This window comes from Hyla sarda, chromosome 3, assembly GCF_029499605.1.
Source record: "Hyla sarda isolate aHylSar1 chromosome 3, aHylSar1.hap1, whole genome shotgun sequence".
Taxonomy (NCBI): Eukaryota; Metazoa; Chordata; class Amphibia; order Anura; family Hylidae; genus Hyla; species Hyla sarda.
In genome coordinates, this window is record NC_079191.1 from 132,336,353 (window position 1) to 132,357,479 (window position 21,127).

Genomic DNA, 21,127 nt, shown 5'->3' on the forward strand with positions numbered 1-21,127 from the left:
GTCCAAAAGATCCTAGAAAGGAATTCCGTATAAAAAAATAAAAAAACAAGAACGGGAAAAGAGCATCCGCAAATGAAGAAATGGGTGGGTGCGGTGTCCCCCAGTGAAGGCTACGGGAAAGAGATTTTACGGTGAGTACAAAAAATCTCCATTTCTCGGTCGCTCTTCATTGGGGGACACTGTTACTGATGGGACGTACCAAAGCAGTCCCCTAGGGTGGGAATAACAACAACTAGAGAAAGGGAAGCAGACCAAACCCAGCTATCCGTAAGGCTAGCGGACGAGACCCCGGGCCAGAGACAACAGAGTCCCAGAAACTGAGCTCCCTGAAGGGCCCACCATCCATAGAGACTGACTAGGATGTCAAAAGGAAGAGACTGTCCTGTAAAGAGACTCTAGACCTCCAGTCCGAAGAGAGAGAGAAGAAAAAGTCGACTAGGAAGCCAGATGGACCGAAACCATCCCGGAAGGAGGTAGGAAAGCAACCCCAAAGAAACGCAGAACCAGACAGAGGGCTAGCCTGGCTGAGAAACAAAATTTGGAAAAGGGAACAACAAGAGAACCCCAGCTAGAGTTCACCAAATCAAGAGAACCTGGCGGAAAAAACGCTAGGGAGAGCAGTGTACGTCTGTGCATCACATGCTTGAAACAATTTTTATTTTTCCATAAATTTGGTGTGACATTATGTCCAATTTGCTTTTTTTCAGCCATGACTGTATGTAGGGACACAGACATGGTGACTTCACGATAGTAGTGGGGTACCAAGACTGCAGACACGAAAGAAACCGCAGACATCCAAAAGTTCGGCCATACCGAAGACAGGCTCAGCACCCAACGGTGTGTCACAACTATGCCCCTAGCAGCCCAAGGTTGTACCCTAGAAACGGGAAGAGAGAGTGCTGCTGTTGTTGTGAAAGTCCCTGGAACCTGCAGGAAAATGCCAACACCCCATCTCTCAATGGTGCCACACACCAAGACTGCGGTCGCAGACGTAAGAGATGAAGGATGTATGTGGGGCAGGAAACATGCCAACAAAGTCCGACTTACAGGTAGAAAGAGGCCCAATGAAACCACAGGGACACTCCAGTCATGGGAGCAGCAGGAATGGGGGAGGTGAGCTGGTGGATGAGAAAGCCATGCAGACACAGTCTGGCTATCTGGCTTAGGGACCGCAGCCACACCGGGTCCCGCATTTAGAACCACACCCTAAAGGTGGGATACCAGCTTTCAGCCGTCAGAGCGGCAGGCATGTGGAGAGGGACCTGGTTAAGTAGGGAACCCCGGGAACCAGCATGTGGTGCATTGTATACGGCCCATGGAGCAACATGGGGTGACTCACTTAGAACTACACCTTGGCAGTGGGTTACCTGAACTTCCACCACGGACTTAGCAGCAAACCATGCAGACAACCACCTGGCTGACTGGTATAGGATTCCTGAATGCACAGGAACTCTCCTGCAAACCTTCCCACAAGAAGTGGGGCACAGGAGTGTTGCCGATCTGATGGGTGACCCAGTGGTGTAGGAGACTATGCAGACGAAAGACCAACAGTGAGGTACGGGAAGCCCCAGCCATGCACGCGGCAGCCCAGAGATGGGAGACCGATGGTGGCGGAAACCGTGCAGACAACGGTCTGGCTGAGCGAGTTCACCTCCAGGTGCTGGTGATAAGGGGACACAGACACATAGGCAATAACTGTGCCCCTTTAACGCATGTGGAAGGGCAGGGAGGCCTAGAAGCCATGGATAGAATCCCTGTCACCCTGGGAGACCAGAGGAGCTTAGGAGCCATGGATTGTATCCCCCTCACCCTGCATAGTGTCCATATGGCACGCCAGGTCACCCCACCAGACACCATGCACTAGCAGCGAGGTACCAGAACTCCAGCCGCAGATACATCAGCCTTCGGATATGAGAGAGAGGCGGTGGAGAAAACCATGTAGACCACTGTCCATATTACTGGCATGGGTCCATAGTAGACAACTGGTCACTCCAGTGGACACCTCGCACTATAAGTGGGGTAACGTGATCCAGCCGCGGATGTGGCAGCTGTGGGATGAGCGACAGGTGAGAGGTCCAGTCCACGACCACGCAGAGACACTTCAACGGAGACCTCACACTAGACGAGGGGATCCGGGGCACTAGCCGCGGATGCAGCAGCCTGAAGAGGAGGGGATATAGTATGCATACGTTAAAACCGGCGGACATGACCCACATTTCATGGCATGGCCCTCACCAGTGTTACTGTTAGTGACTGTTCTCCTCTACCGCCATAGTTCAAGGGATCGTGAAACTCTTGGCAACGAGCTGCCATGGCGAGTCACATATGCTCCCTGACAGTGTGAGAACTCTGTCGAGAGTAGGTATGCCAGCGGCATATCTCAACCGACTCAATGTAATCAGCTGTACAGGGTGATGGAAACAATAAAGCGGCCCCCATATACAGTCCAAAAAAAAAAGCCCAGCAGATATTAAGCTGAAAAGAACAGAGTGTACAGGGCTTGTGCCGCAATACTCTGACCAAAGGCTAAGCATTCCAATATGTGGGATGTACTGAGCCAGCAGAAACTGCCCTATCAGTCAGACGCCTAGGGCGACGGAAGCAAGCTTCAAAATCGCCCCCCGTTCCGAAAAATCCAATTAATATATGTTCTCGAATAGAGGACATACCGGATGGTAAACTGATACTACATTTGATCTTAGTCAACAGACCGAAAATCGCCAAGTATGCCCTAAAGCAGTGTTTCTCAATTCCTCAGTCCTCAGGGCCCCCTAACAGGTTGTGTTTTCAGGATTTCCTAAGTCTTTCACAGGTGACATAATTATGGTCAGTGAATCAGGCATCACCACAATTATATCACCTGTGAAAGACTAAGGAAATCCTGAAAACATGACCTGTTAGGAGGCCCTGAGGACTGGAATTGAGAAACACTGCCTTAAAGGCATACTAGACAGGTAGAAAATCTGGGGTGAAAAAAACTCCAAACTGCAAAACAGACAGGAGCAACAGGAAAGGACATAGAAAAAAAAACTATGTAGCTGTAATAACTACATTAGACCACTAGAGGGGAGACTAACACTGAAAACAATGCAGTATACAGTCACTGGAGGGCGCAGAGTGCCCATGAGAAGCTTTGTACTTGCTTGCTGGGGCGGAGCCCAAGTGTCCATGGGATGACCCAGCCAGAGCGCACCACTCAGAGGGAGGTCAGTTACCCCTGGTGCGCGCACTGGAACACAATAGGGCTGGCGGGAGAAGGAGGGAGGGAGTACTGTAAAAGCGCGCGGCCAGAGGGGGAAGTGGGCGGAGCTCGTGGCTGAACGTACAGGCCGAAGCTGCAGCCTAAATTTATAGTACCCCCACACTCCGGCCGCCCGAGCTGAGTGACGGCAGGAAACGTAATTTAAAAAACCGACAGCAAGCGCTACACCACAGCTGGGGGAAGGTGCCGGGCGGAGTTGCCGTCAGTCAAGGAAAACTGCTGCTACAGAGGATCTGCGCAGGGAATTCAGCCACGGTTGGTGCCAGCCTCCCTGGGAGAACGGAGAACAGAGCGCTGCGCAAGTGGGACCCCAACTCCCTACAGTGAAACCATGCCAGCAGGCATGCATCAACCCCCTAAGGCTCCCCTGTCCCCATGTGTTAACAGAGGAAGCACAGCCCCTCAGCAGAATAAAGAAAGGATCCTTGCCCGTTCACTGAAAAGGGAAGAGGGGGGGGTTGGAGGAGAAAGGGGCATACTCACCTGGATCGCCAATACTTACCTGCAGATGTCTTCAACCAGCTAGGTGTCACCTGCATCATGCCAGGCTGCATCAGCTATGAGCAGGGACTATGTGGGGGACCCGGACTGAAGGTGCTGGCCGTTATCGAGAAGGGGTTAACAGCACATACTCTATGCCCTGTGCCCCTTCATCGCGTAAGGGGGAACAGGTAGTGCCATGCTCCTGAACCCCCACCTGAATTTTCCCCCACGGAAAATAAAAGTAATGAAAAAACAAACTAGACATCCCTAACTATAAACTATTGCCTCCTATCGACACTAAGCTAAAACGGATTACCTCACTTCAAGTGGGCGGGTATATCCTGCCAGGGAGGAGCAGACTTTTTTTTATTTTTTTCCTTAGTGTCAGCGCCCCCTAGTGGCAAGAGCATATACCCATGAGAAATGGTGTCCCCCAATGAAGAGCGTCTGAGAAAACAACTTTACTCATCTCTAGTGCACCGGTGATGCATAAGGTGTCCTGCTTCAGTCCCTTGATGTGATCGTCTTTCTGAACAGTAGCGTGACGTATGACACATTGGGTCAGTGTGCCCGGGAAGCACCTGACCCAATGTGTCATACTGTCGCTCAGCGAACTGCTGACCAAGACGGGACATCGCTGCATTCAGAAATTCGCTAAGTGAAAGTATGACACATTGGGTCAGGGTGTTTCCCGGACCCCACACATGATAATCGAACTGGGGGACACAGGAGGCGCCACGTGAGCACTAGAGGTAAGAAAAGATTTATCCTGCCCAATAACCCCTCTTAACAATGTGGTAAACAACATAATCTAAATATGCACAATTGTGCAGCTCCTCTGCAGCTCCCCTAAAGGAGCACACAGTATTTTAATTGTGTCTGTTTATTCAATAATAAAGATAAGTTAATTCACTTTATTTTTGGGTTGGTTAATCAGAGTGGCCACCTAAGGTGGTTTATAGTTGATGACTAAAGGAGAACTAGCGCATTACACAGCATCAACTGTCAGAGCCACCCTTTGTAGGAGCTCTCCATGCTGGTTAACAGATGAGGGGATTGAATTTGGAACAACCCTTTATTAACTTCTAATTCCTTATTAAAGGGACTGGTAGCCTATGATGCCCTGATTCCACACCTTTTTACATTTTCTTGATATGTCCTCCCATTTCTGAGATATGTAGATTTAAAAAATTTTTTCTGGCAATTCAGGGAAAGATCAGAGTGAAGTTAGCCTCATTTATGTAAAGCTTTCACACCCCTGTCCGTATAATTATCTCCATCATATACTGTATATGTGTCAAGGAGATTTCTCATGATCTATTTATACCCGAGCGTTAACTCTAAAAAGAGGCCAGAAGACCTCTACATTAAAAAACATTCTTTACTGTAAGACCAGTGAGACAATGAAACTCTCTGCCAGAGGAAGTGATCATGGTGAACTCAATAAACAGTTTAAAATGGCCCTGAATGCATTTCCGGTGTGTAAAAATATTATGGATTATAGCCACTAGATTCTGTTGACCTAGGGATTTATTCTGGTTGTTAAATTTGGATTCAGGAAAATATGAATCTCCCTAAAATAAGGAAAACTAGCTTCTGCCTTATTAACCCCTTAATGACCAAGCCCATTTTCACCTTAAGGACCAGGCCAATTTTATTTTTGCGTTTTCGTTTCTTCCTCCTCGCCTTCTAAAATCCATAACTCTTTTATATTTCCATCTAAAGACCCATGTAAGGGCTTGTTTTTTGCGTTACCAATTGTACTATGTAGTGAAACCTCTCATTTTACCATAAAATGTACGGCGAACTCAAAAAAAAAAAATTTTTAGGGAGGAAATTTAAATGAAAACCAAAATTTTGCACATTTTGGAGGCTTTTGTTTTCACACTGAACACTTTACGGTAAAAATGACATATGTTCTTTATTCTGTGGGTCAATACGATTAAAATGATATCCATGGTTAGATACTTTTATATTTTTGTACCGCTTAAAAAAAAATTCTAAAACTTTTTGTACAAAATCAGTAATCTAAAATCGCCCTATTTTGACCACCAATAACTTTTTCATTTTTCCGTATATAGGGCGGTATGACATCTGTACTTTTTTTTTTTAGATACCACATTTGCATATATAAGACTTTTGCACATTTGCATATATAAGACTTTAAAAAAAATTTTTTAATAAAATGTGACAAAAAAGCTTTTTTGGACTTTTTAAATTTTTTACGTTTATGCCATTCACCGTACGGGATCATTAACATTATATTTTGATAGTTTGGACATTTACGCACACGGCGATACCAAATATGTTTATTTTAAAAAAAATTACGCTTTTTGGGGGTAAAATGGGAAAAACGGACAATTTTCATTTTTATTGTGGGAGGGGATTTTTCACTTTTTTTTTACATGTTTCAACTTTTATTTTATTTTTATTTTTTTACACTTTTTATGTCCCCATAGGGGACTATCTATAGCAATCCTTTGATTGCTAATACTGTGCAGTGCTATGCATAGGACACAGCACTGCTCAGTATTATCGGTGATCTTCTGCTCTGGTCTGCTCGATCGCAGACCAGAGTAGAAGACCCCGGGAGACGGCCGGAGCCAGGTGAGGGGACCTCCGGCTGTCATGCTGATTGATCATCCAATCAAAGTGTCGCAATGCCGCAGATGCCGTGATCTGTATTGATCACGGCATCGGAGGGGTTAATGGCGGACATCAGCGCGATCACGGATGTCGGCCATTACCGGCGGGTCCCCGGCTGCTAGCAGCCGGAACCTGCCGTGTATGACGCGAGCACCCTTCCGATGCTCGCGGTCATACACAGGACGTAAATGTACATCCTGGTGCGGGAAGTCAAACCAGGACGTACATTTACGTCCGTGGTCGTTAAGGGGTTTTGCCTTTCTCTGGATGGATCAATATCTTTACAAGCTATATCACTTACATTATAATAAGATCACGACAGACAGTAAGAATGGCATTATATAAATAATAAATCTAAAAAAGTTCCAACTTTCCTGGGCACATGTGCAATGGAATACAATTAAATAATACCTACAATGCAGATCTATGACTCACCTTATATTTACAGTCCTCTCCAGCAGATAATATAAGGTCATTCACAGGATTCCAGTCCACCTTTAAAATGACTCCATCGTGAGCTTTCCACTTAAAAAAAAGAAACTTTGTGATCACCAGATGATAAAGATGCCGTCCAGTTCAGTGAAAGAAACCGCAATTGAGACCTTTAAAGGGGTACTCCGGTGGAAAACGTTTTTTTTTTTTTTTAAATCAACTGGTGCCAGAAAGTTAAACAGATTTGTAAATCACTTCTATTAAAAGATCTTAATCCTTCCAGTACTTTTTAGGGGCTGTATACTAAAGAGAAATCCAAAAAATAAATGCAATTCCTCTGATGTCATGACCACAGTGTTCTCTGCTGACCATTTCATGAACTGTCCAGAGCAGGAAAAAATCCCCACAGCAAACATATGCTGCTCTGGACAGTTCCTAAAATGGACAGCAGGTCATCAGAGAACACTATGGTCACGACATCAGAGGAAATGCATTTATTTTTTGGATTTCTCTTTAGTATACAGCCTCTAAAAAGTACTGGAAGGATTAAGATTTTTTAATAGAAGTGATTTACAAATTTGTTTAACTTTCTGGCACCAGTTGATTTTAAAAAAAAAAAAAAAAGTTTTCCACGGGAAAACCCCTTTTTACACCATCCAAGACAATTTTTTTTATATTAACCAAAGTATGGAAGTAGCATTTGGATTGCTAGTGCTAGAAGAGTTGTCTAGAACTGGCTTTTGGCTTCAGACAGCCTCATCTAACTTCCTTACTGGCATCTCTCTAGCAAACAGCCCCCTACTCTGTACAGCAGTGTTTCCCAACCAGGGTGCCTCCAGGTGTTGCAAAACTACAACTCCCAGCATGCTGGGAGTTGTAGTTTTGCAACATCTGGAGGCACCCTGCTTGGGAAACACTGCTGTACAGGCAAGGGACAAGAACCCTGAAACAACAGTTACATACAAGACCATGGTTTGGCTAGCATAATATTATTTGCAAACTTTTCTTTTCTCAAGGAGCATTGGCTGAAGAGAAGTCTCTATACACCACTGCTTCTCTTCAGTGAGAGACAGTTTCTCCACCCTTGAGCTTTAGGCTAGGTTCCGACTACAGAATTCCCGACAGAAATTCAGTCGTAAAATTTCCGTCAGAAATTCCGCTTGCTAAAATGTCTAGTGTAGTGAATGGTTTTCCGTTCACAAATTCACACTTCGGAATTTGTGAAGCGGAAAGATGGTGCTCTTTCTTCAGGTGGAATTCTTCACGGAACACATTGCAGTCTATGGGAGACTGCAATGTCCGCGTGGTCCTAGCGCCGATTTATTCAGTCGGCGCAGGCGGAACTCAGAATCTCCGGGCGGAAATTTTCTGCCCGGAGATTCCGTAGTCTGAACCTAGCATTATTGGTGATAACACCTTCCTGGAGCTCTCGTGACTCTGGGAACTCATAGGCATCAAAGAAGTATCAATAGACAACCTTTTTTTTATTTTATTTTATCTTTTTATTTTATTTTTTTATATAGCGCCTACAGATTCCGCAGCGCTTATTTCAATGGAAATTCTGCAATATTCCACTTACTGGACTGTTTGCTAAGGAGCGGGTCCCTCATATTATAACAGCTGGAACCAAGAGCCTCTATCTCCTTCTGAAAACTCAGGTCAAAAGTCTTAAAATACTTAAATAATTCCCAGCTGTTTCATACTACCAAGCTATCTTGTGTTAGGTATCTGGAGACAGCTGGTGGCTGTATGACACTTCCAGGTTTAAGCTTTCTATGGACCACCTGTATTTTGTGTCATACCACCATGATTCTGCACAGGCTACATCTGTTATTAAAATATATGCTGTTTAGAAGGACAGAAAACATTAAACCCAGAAAACCATTTCAACAGTTTTCTTTGACAGGATGTTTTTATATGTCTAGGGCAGTGGTTCTCAAACTTTTTGGCAACTGTACCCCCAAAAGGCTGAAAGTATGTCCGCGGGTACCCCTCACGCGGAACTTACGCGTGAGGGGTACCCGTGGACAAAAGGTGTGTGTTTCCCCTTTATACTAATGCGATACTTAATCCCCTTGTGCCATTATTCCTCCCACCCTCTGATCCCCTTTTGCCATTATTCCCCCCTCCCTCTGATCCCCTTTTGCCATATCAGATAATAATGTCACAAGGGGATTAAGATGGAGGGGGGAATAATGGCAAAAGGGGATCAGAGGAAGGGGGGAATAATGGCACAAGGGGATCAAGATCGAGGGCAGAATAATGGCAAAAGGGGATCGGAGGGGGGGGGGGAATAATGGCACAAGGGGATTAAGTATTGCATTAGTATAATCATTACCCCCCCCCCTCCATCTTAATCCCCCTGTGCCATAGTTCCCCCCTCCCTCTGATCCCTTTTGCCATTATCCCTCAGTCCCCCATCCATCTTAATGCCCTTGTGCCATTATTTATCTCCCCCCACCCACCCATGGCTAATAAAAATAAAAATTTTTTTATATATATATATATATCTATATATATATATATATATATATATATATATATATATATATATATATATATATATATATATCATCCCCCCCTGAATACACTTAGCTTTAACTTTTTTTTTTTTTTAACATCACCGCTCCCAGAGTCCCGTTCCCGGATTCCTGCTCGGAGGCGCACTTAAGGGTCACGTCCTACTGCCCTGTGTGGCACCTCCACGCGATGTCAGGGAATGTCACACGTCTCCCCAGCAACCACGCAGCTCCCGTAAAGTAGCCGCGATACTTTACTGAGCGCTGCCGTGGCCATTCCCCGCAATGCACTGACTAATACTGGCCAATGCATGGCCGGTATTTGTCAGCGCATTGCGTACCCCTAGCCTAGGGGTACGCGTACCACCGGTTGAGAACCCATGGTCTAGAGGCTTATGTCTAGGTTTTAGTATTATTTCATGACATAGTAATCTGGAGGACATTGGTATGCTCTGCTAGTCATATTTTATGATTATACATGTTCTTGGATCTGCCTCTCCATGGCAGGGGTCTTGAGAAGATTTTAGTTTCATGCACAATGACAGGTGTTACCTCCATTATTAAATACACAGCAGTTGGGGGCAACCATTTTACAATCTGTCATCTCCTTCAGTCTTTAAATAACTTCTAGATCTTTATGAAGCACATCTCTTTGATCAAGGCCATACCTGGGGAAACTATTAAGAAGTGTAGAGATTGTAGACAGTGCTAGACCTTAAAAAACTGTCAGGAAAAAGGTTATATAGTGCACTAAAATACTGTGTGTGTAGTTAAGTAATAGATGGTTGATATTTGATACCTGCAATACTTTGGAATTTGGCTGCAGTGGTTTAATGATCAGCTGTTTTCCTAGAGGGTAGAGGACTTTCTCAGAATCAGGACCCCAGGCAACAGAATAAACAGGCAAACCTATTGAAATGACAATTCAAGGACAATTAACTGAGGGTAAAAAACTACCATGCATTCATTTATTACAATTCAGCAAAACTTAGAAATTCACATCTCATTCACTTTGAAATAAAAAGAGTTAATCAATGTTACACGTTTATTGTCATTTTTAGGCAGGTGCATTATCATGGTGTATAGGGCGTCATTTGGGGAGGATAATACGGAAAAAAAACGGCCTCATTGTGGCTTAGGTTGCACAAGAAACTGGTATACTTGCTATGAGCCAAATTCATTATGTGATTTAGAAACTTTTGAAAAGGCAGTGGGGCAAAGTGACATCATAAAAATTCTGGAATGTACCAGTCATCATATAATATTATATGATGACTGGTACATTCCAGAATAAAAAGCTTATTAACCTAGTAAAGCGAAGAAAAGGTCGGATCTTCCGGCCGTGGAGTGAAGCACAATGCCGCGTGCATTCACAGCAGCTTACAAAACCGGGACAGACTGGTTCAAGCTATACAGTGCTTCCTCAAGCCAACATGCGACTTCCGTTCATGCCGCCAGCGGCGGCATGAACGGAAGTCGCATACCGGCTTGAGAAAGCGCTGAAAAGCGTGAAACAGTCTGTCCCGGTTTTGTCCCCTGCCTCCACTCCTGCATTCTCTTGTCCTGTCTGCTGTCCTGTCTTCTGTTTGTGCATTCTGCTGTCCTGTCTTCTGTTTGTGCATCTGTCAAAGTATTGTTTTCACATTTAAAAAACCTAAACGGTTACTTTTGTTCTATGGGTCGGCACCATTACAGGACCATACTGAGTTGTACTGTAGTATATTCTTTGTTTTACAATTTTTGCACTGTTAAAATGCTATATAAAATATTATTTGTTTTTGTGTCACCACATTTCAAGGAAGCACTTTCTGCAACTCACCATATTTGTACAAGGTGTGAACTGAAAAACTAGGCCGACACCATGAGCAGTGGGTGTCAACTGTAACCTACAGCTGAAATCCTGCTGCAAAAGTGAAGGTCAGAAATAAGTCTGATCTTGGCAGTTTAACCCCCTTCATGGCACGGCCAATAGCTACTGTGGCATCTAAGTAATTAAACAGATGGAGTGGCTTCCCAGTAAAACCTTCATGACAAATCACAGAATGTATATGGGTTGTCATAACTGCCAAAGTACCAACTTAAATAGGTGCCTAATACGGAAACAGTGCCTCTTATTATATGAGCAATTAGAGTACTTCCCCCATTGGGATTACAAAGGAAGGACTTTAAGAGTGTATTCACATGTACTGCGCATATTTGATGCACAGGATTTGAAGCTGCTGAAGATGTTATGCAGTTGATTTAAATGTAAACTATATTACTGATCACAGGTTCAAATCCTGAACATCAACTATGCGCAAGATACTGTACATGCAAATACAAAAAGTAATCTGTCAATTCTTGGTCACTAGCGAGTTAAAGTGTTCAGGTGTTTTCTTTGTTTTGTTTTTAAATTCAGTGTTAACCTCTTGGGGACACAGGGCGTAAGCATATGCCCTGCATCCAGGATCCTTAAGGACTCCGGGCGAACCCGTACTCCCTGGACCCGTTTACCGGGTTAAAGCCATTCTCACCAGCAGAGAACAGGTTAAACCCGGTGGGTCCCGGTTGCTACGGGCAGCCAGGACCCACGGCCATTCAGGCAGATGCCTAGAATTAACCCTTTAGACGCCGTGATCAAAGTTGATTGCGGCGTCTAAGACAAAAGTAAAAGAATCCCGGCAGCTCAGCGGAGCTGATCGGAACTATCACGACAAAATCACCTGCCTCTCCGTTGTCCGATCGGCAATCTATTGCTCCGCAGCAGGCTAGAGCAGCAGATCGCCGATTACAATAATCAGTGCTTTGCAATGGCAGAGCACTGATCAGTATATGCAATCAGAAGATTGCATGTTTTAGCCCCCTATGGGGGCTAAAAAAAAAAAAGACTAAAAAATAAAGTGTAATTTTTATTATTTTTTTTTTATAAAAGTTCATCAACCCCTTCCCTATTAAAAGTTTAAATCACCTCCATTTTCCCATTTTTTAAATAAAATAATGTAATAAAGAATAAAAATAATCATATGTGGTACCGCCGCATGCATAAATGTCAGAACTATTAAAATATTAGGTTAGCGAAACCACAAGGCCGATGGCGTACACGTAAAAAAATACCAAATTCCAAACTTGTGCATTTTTGGTCACTTCATACACCATAAAATTATTAATAGATAGCGATCAAAAAGTCCCATCAAAACAAAAATTGTACCGATAAAAACTACAGATGACGGCGCAAAAATTAGTCCTCAAAAATGAGTCCCCGTACACAGAAAACATAAAGGTGCCAATTTTAAACATTAGTTTATAATTATTTTAAAAACCTATATAAATTGGGTGTCCTTGTAACCATATGGATCTACAGAATAAAGATAAGGTGTCACTTGTTACCAAATATTGCACTGCGTAGAAAACGGGAGCCCCCAAAATTTACAAAATGGCGTTTTTTTATTACATTTTTTTTATTTCACCCCACAAATAATTTTTTGGGGGTTTCACCGCAGGTTATATTATAAAATAAGTGATGTAATTGCATTGCAAAGTACAATTGGTGACGCAAAAAACAAGCCCTTATATGGGTCTTTAGGTGCAAAATTTTAAGTGTTATGATTTTTTAGAAAGGAAGGAGGAAAAAGTGAAAGTGCAAAAACGAAAATTTGCAAAGTCCTTACGGTGAAAATAGGCTGAGTCCCTAAGGAGTTAATATTGGAAAACAAAATAAAAATATTAAGAAAATAAACACCCCTAAAGTAAATACAGTAAAAAGTTATTGAAAAGGTCATTTGCATCCAAAAATGTAACCACTCATCTCTCTCCAAAAATATGTAAAAATAAATAAAAACTCTTCTCAAAATATGGTAACACAAACAAACAAACATACCCTAAATTGGCAGAAAAATAAAAAGGGTATAGCTAACAAAAAAAATGCTGTGTCATGAATACCAAAATAGTATGTGGCACTCAGGGAATAACATTCTGCAGTCAGAATTGTTTTAAGTGTTATCTAGGTGGGTAAAGAGCAGAGCCCAACTTTATTTGGACATTGTTTCGTAATGATTTTTGAAAAACACTTCTAGTTTAACTGAAGTTGGGGAAGTTTATAAAGTGGTACATAAAGTACACTGTACACGCTGGTCAATCAGTGCATGTGCTTAGCTCTGTATTGGGCGCGGGTGTGAAGCCAGCTCTTTGTTACTTATTCGTGAACAAAACCCCTCCACTATTAGATGACAGCGGCCCCACTATTAACACTGCTGTTTAAACAAAGTGCTCAGCTGGCTCGGCCAAGTCTTGTAGAGACTGTCCTAGAGGGAGGGACAAACGCTACTATTCTCCCCGCTGAAGGCTCAGGAAGAAAAAAAAAACAAGGACTTGATACAAAACAGGGCTACGGTTTCTTTTTTAGAAGCAGCCCAGTGTGTGGGGCAATCATCATTAAATCAGTGGAAGAAAACCATTAATAAAATCCTAGGAGATCACAATCCTCATTCACATGTGAATATACAGAAGGGAATTGTATTGGCGTTACGGATTATGCCTCATAACACACCTCATACTGCCTGGTGAGCACCAAACAATAAATGAGGGGTTATCGCTGAAAGCCTATTGCTCCTACTCAATGTTCGGTTTTCTTTACAGAGGTTAAGCTTTCTACTTCTATTTAACACTTGAATAATTGGGGTATTTCTGGCAATCAGGATCACAAAGATCCAATTATTAAGGGACATCATAACTGAACCCCCTTTCTTTTCCTATTTCAACTATTTTTATATGTAAGGTTGACAGGTGGCCAAGGATGACATTTGCTACAATCATAGGCGATCTGGATCTTTGCTAATCCAGCAGTTCTGACCACTAATCTCCACTATACAAACAGGATATATGAAAGTGCCAAATCCTGTGAATTCTCTACAGTGTCACTTAAAGCGCAACTGTCATGAGGTTTGGGGCATATAACCTATTCACCAAAAGATCACCGAAGTGATCCACTAATTCCCTATATTTCCCATATATTTGTTGAAAGGTATAATCTTTATTAATTTCAAAACACCAACAAAAAAGGAGTTAAAATTTGCAGTGGATCTCTCCTCCTGTATTATTAATTATCTGTGCCAGCCAGGCATCACCTATTATCTACCTGTGTGTACCTGCAGTGTACACACGGTTGGTGGAGGAGTCTACACTGTATATTAAAAAACCTATCCTATGCCCCCCTCGACATGTTTCGCCGCAAGACGCGGCTTTGTCAAGAGGCCCCTAAGCCTCTTGACAAAGCCGCGTCTTGCGGCGAAACATGTCGAGGGGGGCATAGGATAGGTTTTTTAATATACAGTGTAGACTCCTCCACCAACCGTGTGTACACTGCAGGTACACACAGGTAGATAATAGGTGATGCCTGGCTGGCACAGATAATTAATAATACAGGAGGAGAGATACACTGCAAATTTTAACTCCTTTTTTGTTGGTGTTTTGAAATTAATAAAGATTATACCTTTCAACAAATATATGGGAAATATAGGGAATTAGTGGATCACTTCGGTGATCTTTTGGTGAATTGGTTTAAATAACCCTCCATATATTGGTCCGCAGTTGGGGCATATAACCTAACCACAGTGTGTGTATGGTGTGTACAATATGTCTCCAGCCTTACTTGTATCCCTCTTATTACGGCTTTTATTATCCAAAAAAAACACTTTTCTTTGCAGCCACTGACAGTCGGATAGGCATGGCCAGGGGTTCGCTATGCCCCCTGTACACCAGCGCTGTGATTGACATACAGGTCCCAGCGCATGCGCCTCTTATCTTTCATATGTGAGCGCCGACCAACATTATAGAAAGCGAGCACTCACTCCCACTGTCTGATGCCTCCGTGCGCCAGGACAATGCCCGTCCTTCTCCTCTTCCTTCTCCGTGCGGGAGACGCGCTGGGTGATTCTCCAATCACTAGAGGCTGAGAGTGCTCACTCTCTGCCTCTTGTATTGCCCGGGCACATGGAGGCGTCAGACAGAGTGCTCGATCTGTAAAGTAATGTCGGTCGGGGCCCACATATGAACGATAAGGGGCGCATGCGATGGGACCTGTGTTTTAATCACGCATCAGTCCTAGCGCTGGTATACAGGGGATAGGCGTGCCGGCCGTGGGGCATAGCGAACCCTGCTGTATCATGTGGAGAAAAAACATTTTTAATGACAGGGCCCATTTAAGGCAACTAACGGGTGGCAAAACTTTGAGCCACTTTGATAAATCTGGTGCATTCATGCATGTTAAAGGGGTATTCCAGGAAAAAAACATATATCTCAACTGGCTCCAGAAAGTTAAAAATCTTAATCCTTCCAATAATTACCAGCTGCTGAAGTTGAGTTGCTCTTTTCTGTCTGGTAACAGTGCACTCTGCTGACATCTCTGCTTGTCTCGGGAACTGAACAGAGTAGAAGATATTTGCTATGGGGATTTTCTTCTACTCTGGACAGTTCCCGAGACAGGTGTCATCCATCAGAGAACACTTAGATAGAAAAGAACTCAACTTTAGTACTTAAGTACTGAAAGGATTAAGATTTTTAATAGAAATCATTTATATATCTGTTTTACTTTCTGGAGCCAGTTGATATATAAAAAAAAAAGTTTTTTTCCTGGATAACTCCTTTAAGAAAATATTAACTACACCTGCCTTCATAAATTGTTGTGGGTAAACTCTGTTCCTTCTTCTTTATGGATAAGAGCTATTTTGCATATTTCATCTCACTGAAGCAATACATGGGCCATAAGACTTTGCATACCAGCTTGGCACTCTCCTCAAGGAGAAACATTACTCCCTTATACAGTCATGGCCGTAAATGTTGGCACCCCTGAAATTTTTCTAGAAAATGTTTTCTCTTATTGGAAGGGCACCTTTTCCCAACAGCAATTTTAATCCCATTTTGGCCTTAAGGACCAGAGCATTTTTTGAACATCTGACCACTGTCACTTTAAACATTAATAACTCTGGAATGCTTTTATCTATCATTCTGATTCCGAGATTGTTTTTTCGTGACATATTCTACTTTAACATAGTGGTAAAATTTTGTGGTAACTTGCATCCTTTCTTGGTGAAAAATCCCAAAATTTCATGAAAAAATTAAAAATTTAGCATTTTTCAAACTTTGAAGCTCTCTGCTTGTAAGGAAAATGGATATTCCACAATTTTTTTTATTATTCACATATACAATATGTCCACTTTATGTTTGCATCATAAAATTGATGAGTTTTTAGTTTTGGAAGACATCAGAGGGCTTCAAAGTTCAGCAGAAATTTTCCAATTTTTCAAAAAATTTTCTAACTCGCTATTTTTCAGGGACCAGTTCAGTTTTGAAGTGGATTTGAAGGGTCTTCATATTAGAAATACCCCACAAATTACCCCATTATAAAAACTGCACCCCCCAAAGTATTCAAAATGACATTCAGTCAGTGTTTTAACCCTTTAGGTGTTTCACAGGAATAGCAGCAAAATGAAGGAGAAAATTCAAAATCTTCATTTTTTACACTGGCATGTTCTTGTAGACCCAATTTTTTAATTTTTGCAAGGGGTAAAAGGAGAAAATTTTTACTTGTATTTGTAGCCAAATTTCTCTTGAGTAAGCACATACCTCATATGTCTATGTAAAGTATTCGGCGGGCGCAGTAGAGGGCTCAGAAGGGAAGGAGCGACAAGGGGATTTTGGAGAGAACATTTTTCTGAAATAGTTTTTGGGGGGCATGTCGCCTTTAGGAAGCCCCTAGGGTGTCAAAACGGCAAAAAAAAAAAAAAAAACACATGGCATACCAATTTGGAAACTAGACCGCTCGGGGAATGTAACATGGGATAAAGTGAGCCTTAATACCCCACAGGCGTTTCATGACTTTTGCAAATGTACAAAAAAATTTTTTTTTACCTAAAATGCTTGTTTTCCCAAAAAATTTTGATTTTTTAAAAAGGGTAATAGCAGAAAATACCCCCCAAAATTTGAAGCCCAATTTCTCCCGATTCAGAAAACACCCCATATGGGGGTGAAAAGTGCTCTGCTGGCGCACTACAGGTCTCAGAAGAGAAGGAGTCACATTTGGCTTTTTGAAAGCAAATTTTGCTCTAGGGGCATGCCGCATTTAGGAGCCCCTATGGTGCCAGGACAGCAAAAAAAAAACCCACATGGCATTACATTTTGGAAACTAGACCCCTTGGGGAACGTAACAAGGGGTAAAGTGAACCTTAATATACCAAAGGGGTTTCACGACTTTTGCATATGTAAAAAAAAATAATAATAATTTTACCTAAAATGCTTGGTTTCCCCAAAAATTACCCCAACTGTTTCATTTTCACATTGGGTAATAGGGCAAAAGGCCCCCAAAATTTGTAGAACAATTTTGTCTGAGAAAAAAAATACCCCATATGTGGATGTAAATTGCTCTGTGGACGCACTGCAATGCTCAGAATAGAAGGAGTGAAAATTTTGTTGAAATTGAAGTCGGGGGTCATGTGCATTTATAAAGCCCCCAACAGCAAAAAGAAAAAAAAAAAAACACATGTGACACCACTTTAGAAACTACACCCCTCAATGAACGTAAAAAGTGGTACAGTGGGAAATAATACCTCACAGGTTTTTTGAAAAGTGGACCATAAATTGAAAAATTTGATTTTTTTACACTAAAATGCTGGGGTTACCCAATTTTTAACATTTTCACAAGGGGTAATATGAGGAATTCGGTTACAAATTTTGGAGGCCTTTTTCCCCTGACTATGAAAATACATCCACATATGGGGTAACGTGCTGGGCAGGCGCATAACAAGGCTCAGAAGTCATAGAGGTCAGTTTGTATTTGTGGCCTATGGCGTATCAGTAGCTGACGGTTACATACATTCCGAGGAAAATACAAAAATGTAACACCCACATGTGACACCATTACAGAAAGTACCCACCCTGAGGAATGGGTATAGGGGTAAAGAGGACATTTTGAACGCACGGGTGTTTCCTAAATTTATTTTCCAGGAATGGATGAAGGGTAGCTTTTGAAAATTGCAATTTTCAACCTATGCTCTGCTTCATCTTTCTGGGAACAACTAACATGTGACTCCGAATTGTCGCCTGGAAATATGACAGAGCTCAGCGAGAACTCTTCGCATTTGAGGCGGATGTTTGTTACGGACCTAACAGTTACATACATTCAGAGGAAAATACAAGAAAGGAACACCCACATGTGAACCTATTACAAACTACACCCCCTAAGGAAGGTGTATAGGGTGAAGTGGAGATTTGGAACAGACAGGTGTTCCCTTCATTTATTTTCCAGGAATGGATGAAGTGTACTATGGGGGGAAAGAAAATTGCAATTTTAGTACTGATATGCCAATTATTTTCCCAGAATGATGACCCAGAGTACAGCCAAAAGTAAAAATGATGCCCGCCCCAAACCCTATACTCTGAATCATCATTCTGGGAAGGGGATGTGTGGGGCCGTCCCTATTCTGTTACCTCAAATGCGCAACCGCTCAGGTGGGGAGAGAGCGTTGCGCATTTGAGGCAACTGCAAATCTCCAAAAAGATATTGGGGGTATTGGGAAAAAGGTTTTGGTTTTGTTTTTTTGGGTTTTTTTTGAGGGGAGGGGGGGGGTGGTATAAAATTTGGAAGACAATGTACCCTGGACTGGTACATTGGAGTTGAATTTTGGGGAATAAAAATTAGGGCAAAGGGCAAAAATGTAGTACTCCATGGAAGTGTGATACTCCCTGAAGCAGTCTATGCAGAGGCCCGGATTATCTGGGCAAGTGTTGCATTGAGTGGTGGTGTCCTTCCGAATTCCCCTCTTGCGACACACTCTGCATTTCTTCTGAGATCGTCCCTTCTTTCCAGTGTGGGGGATCACACCTGGAAAGTGTTGGCCGGGGACGATCCAGGGACCTGAAGTTCCAGAGGTGCTCTGACCCACTCTTTGGCGGTCACCATAGATGAGGTCACCTTTAGAACTTCCTCTTGGAACTCCAGGTATGTCCCTGTGTTGCCAGCGTACTTGTACAGTACAAAAGAGTTGTACATGGCAACCTGTACCGTGTAGACCGCAACTTTTTTGTACCATACCTTTGTTTTCCGCATGTCATTATATGGCTTGAGGATTTGATCAGAAAGATCAACTCCCCCCATATACCGATTGTAGTCCAGAATACAATCGGGCTTGAGGACCGGTCCCACGGTACCTCGCACAGGGACAGGGGTGCTGCCATTCCCATGAATAGTGGTGAGCATAAGGACATCCCTCTTGTCCTTATACCGGACCAACAACAGGTTCTCATGGGAAAAGGCACGGGACTCACCCCGGGGGATAGGAAGGAAGGCCTCTTTGATTCTTTCGGACTGTCCCACAAGCGACCGTGGATCTGGCGGCGAGGGATGTGAAGAGAGGGATACTAGTATAAAAGTTATCCACGTAAAGGTGGTAACCTTTATTTAGCAATGGGTGCAAAAGGCCCCAAACGATTTTTCGCTACCACCCAGAGTGGGGGGAACAATCTGGGGGTTCAATGCGGGAATCTCGTCCCTCATACACCATAAACTTCCAAGTGTACCCGGAGGTACTCTTACTAAGTTTATACAGCTTCATGCCATACCGCGCCCGCTTGGTAGGGATGTATTGCCGGAAGCCGAGTCTCCCCTTAAAGCTGATGAGAGACTCATCAATAGCGACCTCTCTTCCAGGGACATAAGCCTCCCTAAATCTGGCCACGAAGTGATTGATGACCGGCCTGATTTTATACAGGCGGTCATACGCGGGATCAGTTCGGGGGGGACAAGCCGCATTATTAGCATAATGCAAACATTTCCGAATGGCCTCGAACCGGGAACGTGCCATGGCCATACTGTAGAGGGGTGTCTGGTAAAAGACATCCCCACTCCAATATTGCCTGACACTGGGTTTTTTAACTAGACCCATATGCAGAACAAGGCCCCAAAAGGTCCTCATTTTGGCTGCATCGACAGGAGTCCTGCTGCAGGGTCTAGCTAAAAATGAGCCCGGGTTAGCGGCGATGAACTGTTGGGCATACAGATTCGTCTGTGTAACCATTAGATTAACAAAGTCGTCACTTAAAAAATTCTCTGCGGGCCATTTCCCTACTCGAATGGGGATGTGTGTGTGTGTGTGGTGTGGTACGAGACTACCTCCCTAACCCGCCCTAACCTAACTAAACTAACCCGCCCTAACAGAAAAAAAATAAAAAGGGGACTTTTTTTTTTTTTTTTTAAAGGGACTTCTAGCACAAAAAATCCCTGCACCAAAAAAAAGCGTTTATCTAATCAGTGGTGTGCGCTTGTGGCGGCAGGGGGCGCAGAAGTCAGTGGGGGTCTGGCCACTCAGCCCAAAACAGTGGCTGGTGGCTTGTACACAGACCCCCACACAAAAAACCCGAAAAATAAAATAAAAAACCGCTTAACCCCGAAAAAATACACCCGCCTGAACCCCAAAAAAAACGCTGATCAGTGATAAATCACTGACAGCGGTGGGACAGGCTGCACACACAGGTACGGTCCGTCCACACAGTACACGCCTGCTACTGGTGGCACGGACTGCCTATGGGTACAAAAAAAAATATGCGTTAACCGAAAAAAGTGCCTTTACCACAAAAAAAAAAAACGCTGATCAGTGATAAATCACTGACAGCGGTGAGGCACGCCGCACACACACAGGTAAGGTCCGACCACACAGTACACGCCTGCTACTGGTGGCACGGACCGCCTATAGGTGCAAAAAAACGCTAGAAAACGCGAAAAAAAAGTGCCGGCACCAAAAAAAAAATGCTGATTAGT

The 21,127-nt window shown here is 43.2% G+C and overlaps 1 protein-coding gene and 1 pseudogene across 6 annotated transcripts in view; both read right to left on the reverse strand.

Annotated features, from left to right (window-relative positions):
* The window catches only part of IFT80 (intraflagellar transport 80), a 188,790-nt gene that overhangs the window by 120,864 nt on the left and 46,799 nt on the right, over window positions 1-21,127 (reverse strand). For all 6 annotated transcript variants that reach the window (XR_008891127.1, XM_056565065.1, XM_056565068.1 and 3 more), the window contains 2 exons: window positions 10,142-10,251; window positions 6,827-6,916 (listed from right to left, as the gene is read on the reverse strand). Coding sequence is in view for 5 of the 6 variants with exons in the window: in XM_056565065.1 (XP_056421040.1) it covers window positions 6,827-6,916; window positions 10,142-10,251 (200 nt within the window). In the remaining variant the exon portion in view is untranslated. The remainder of the gene's footprint in view (window positions 1-6,826; window positions 6,917-10,141; window positions 10,252-21,127) is intronic.
* Window positions 2,543-2,722, reverse strand: LOC130363448 (U2 spliceosomal RNA; annotated as a pseudogene).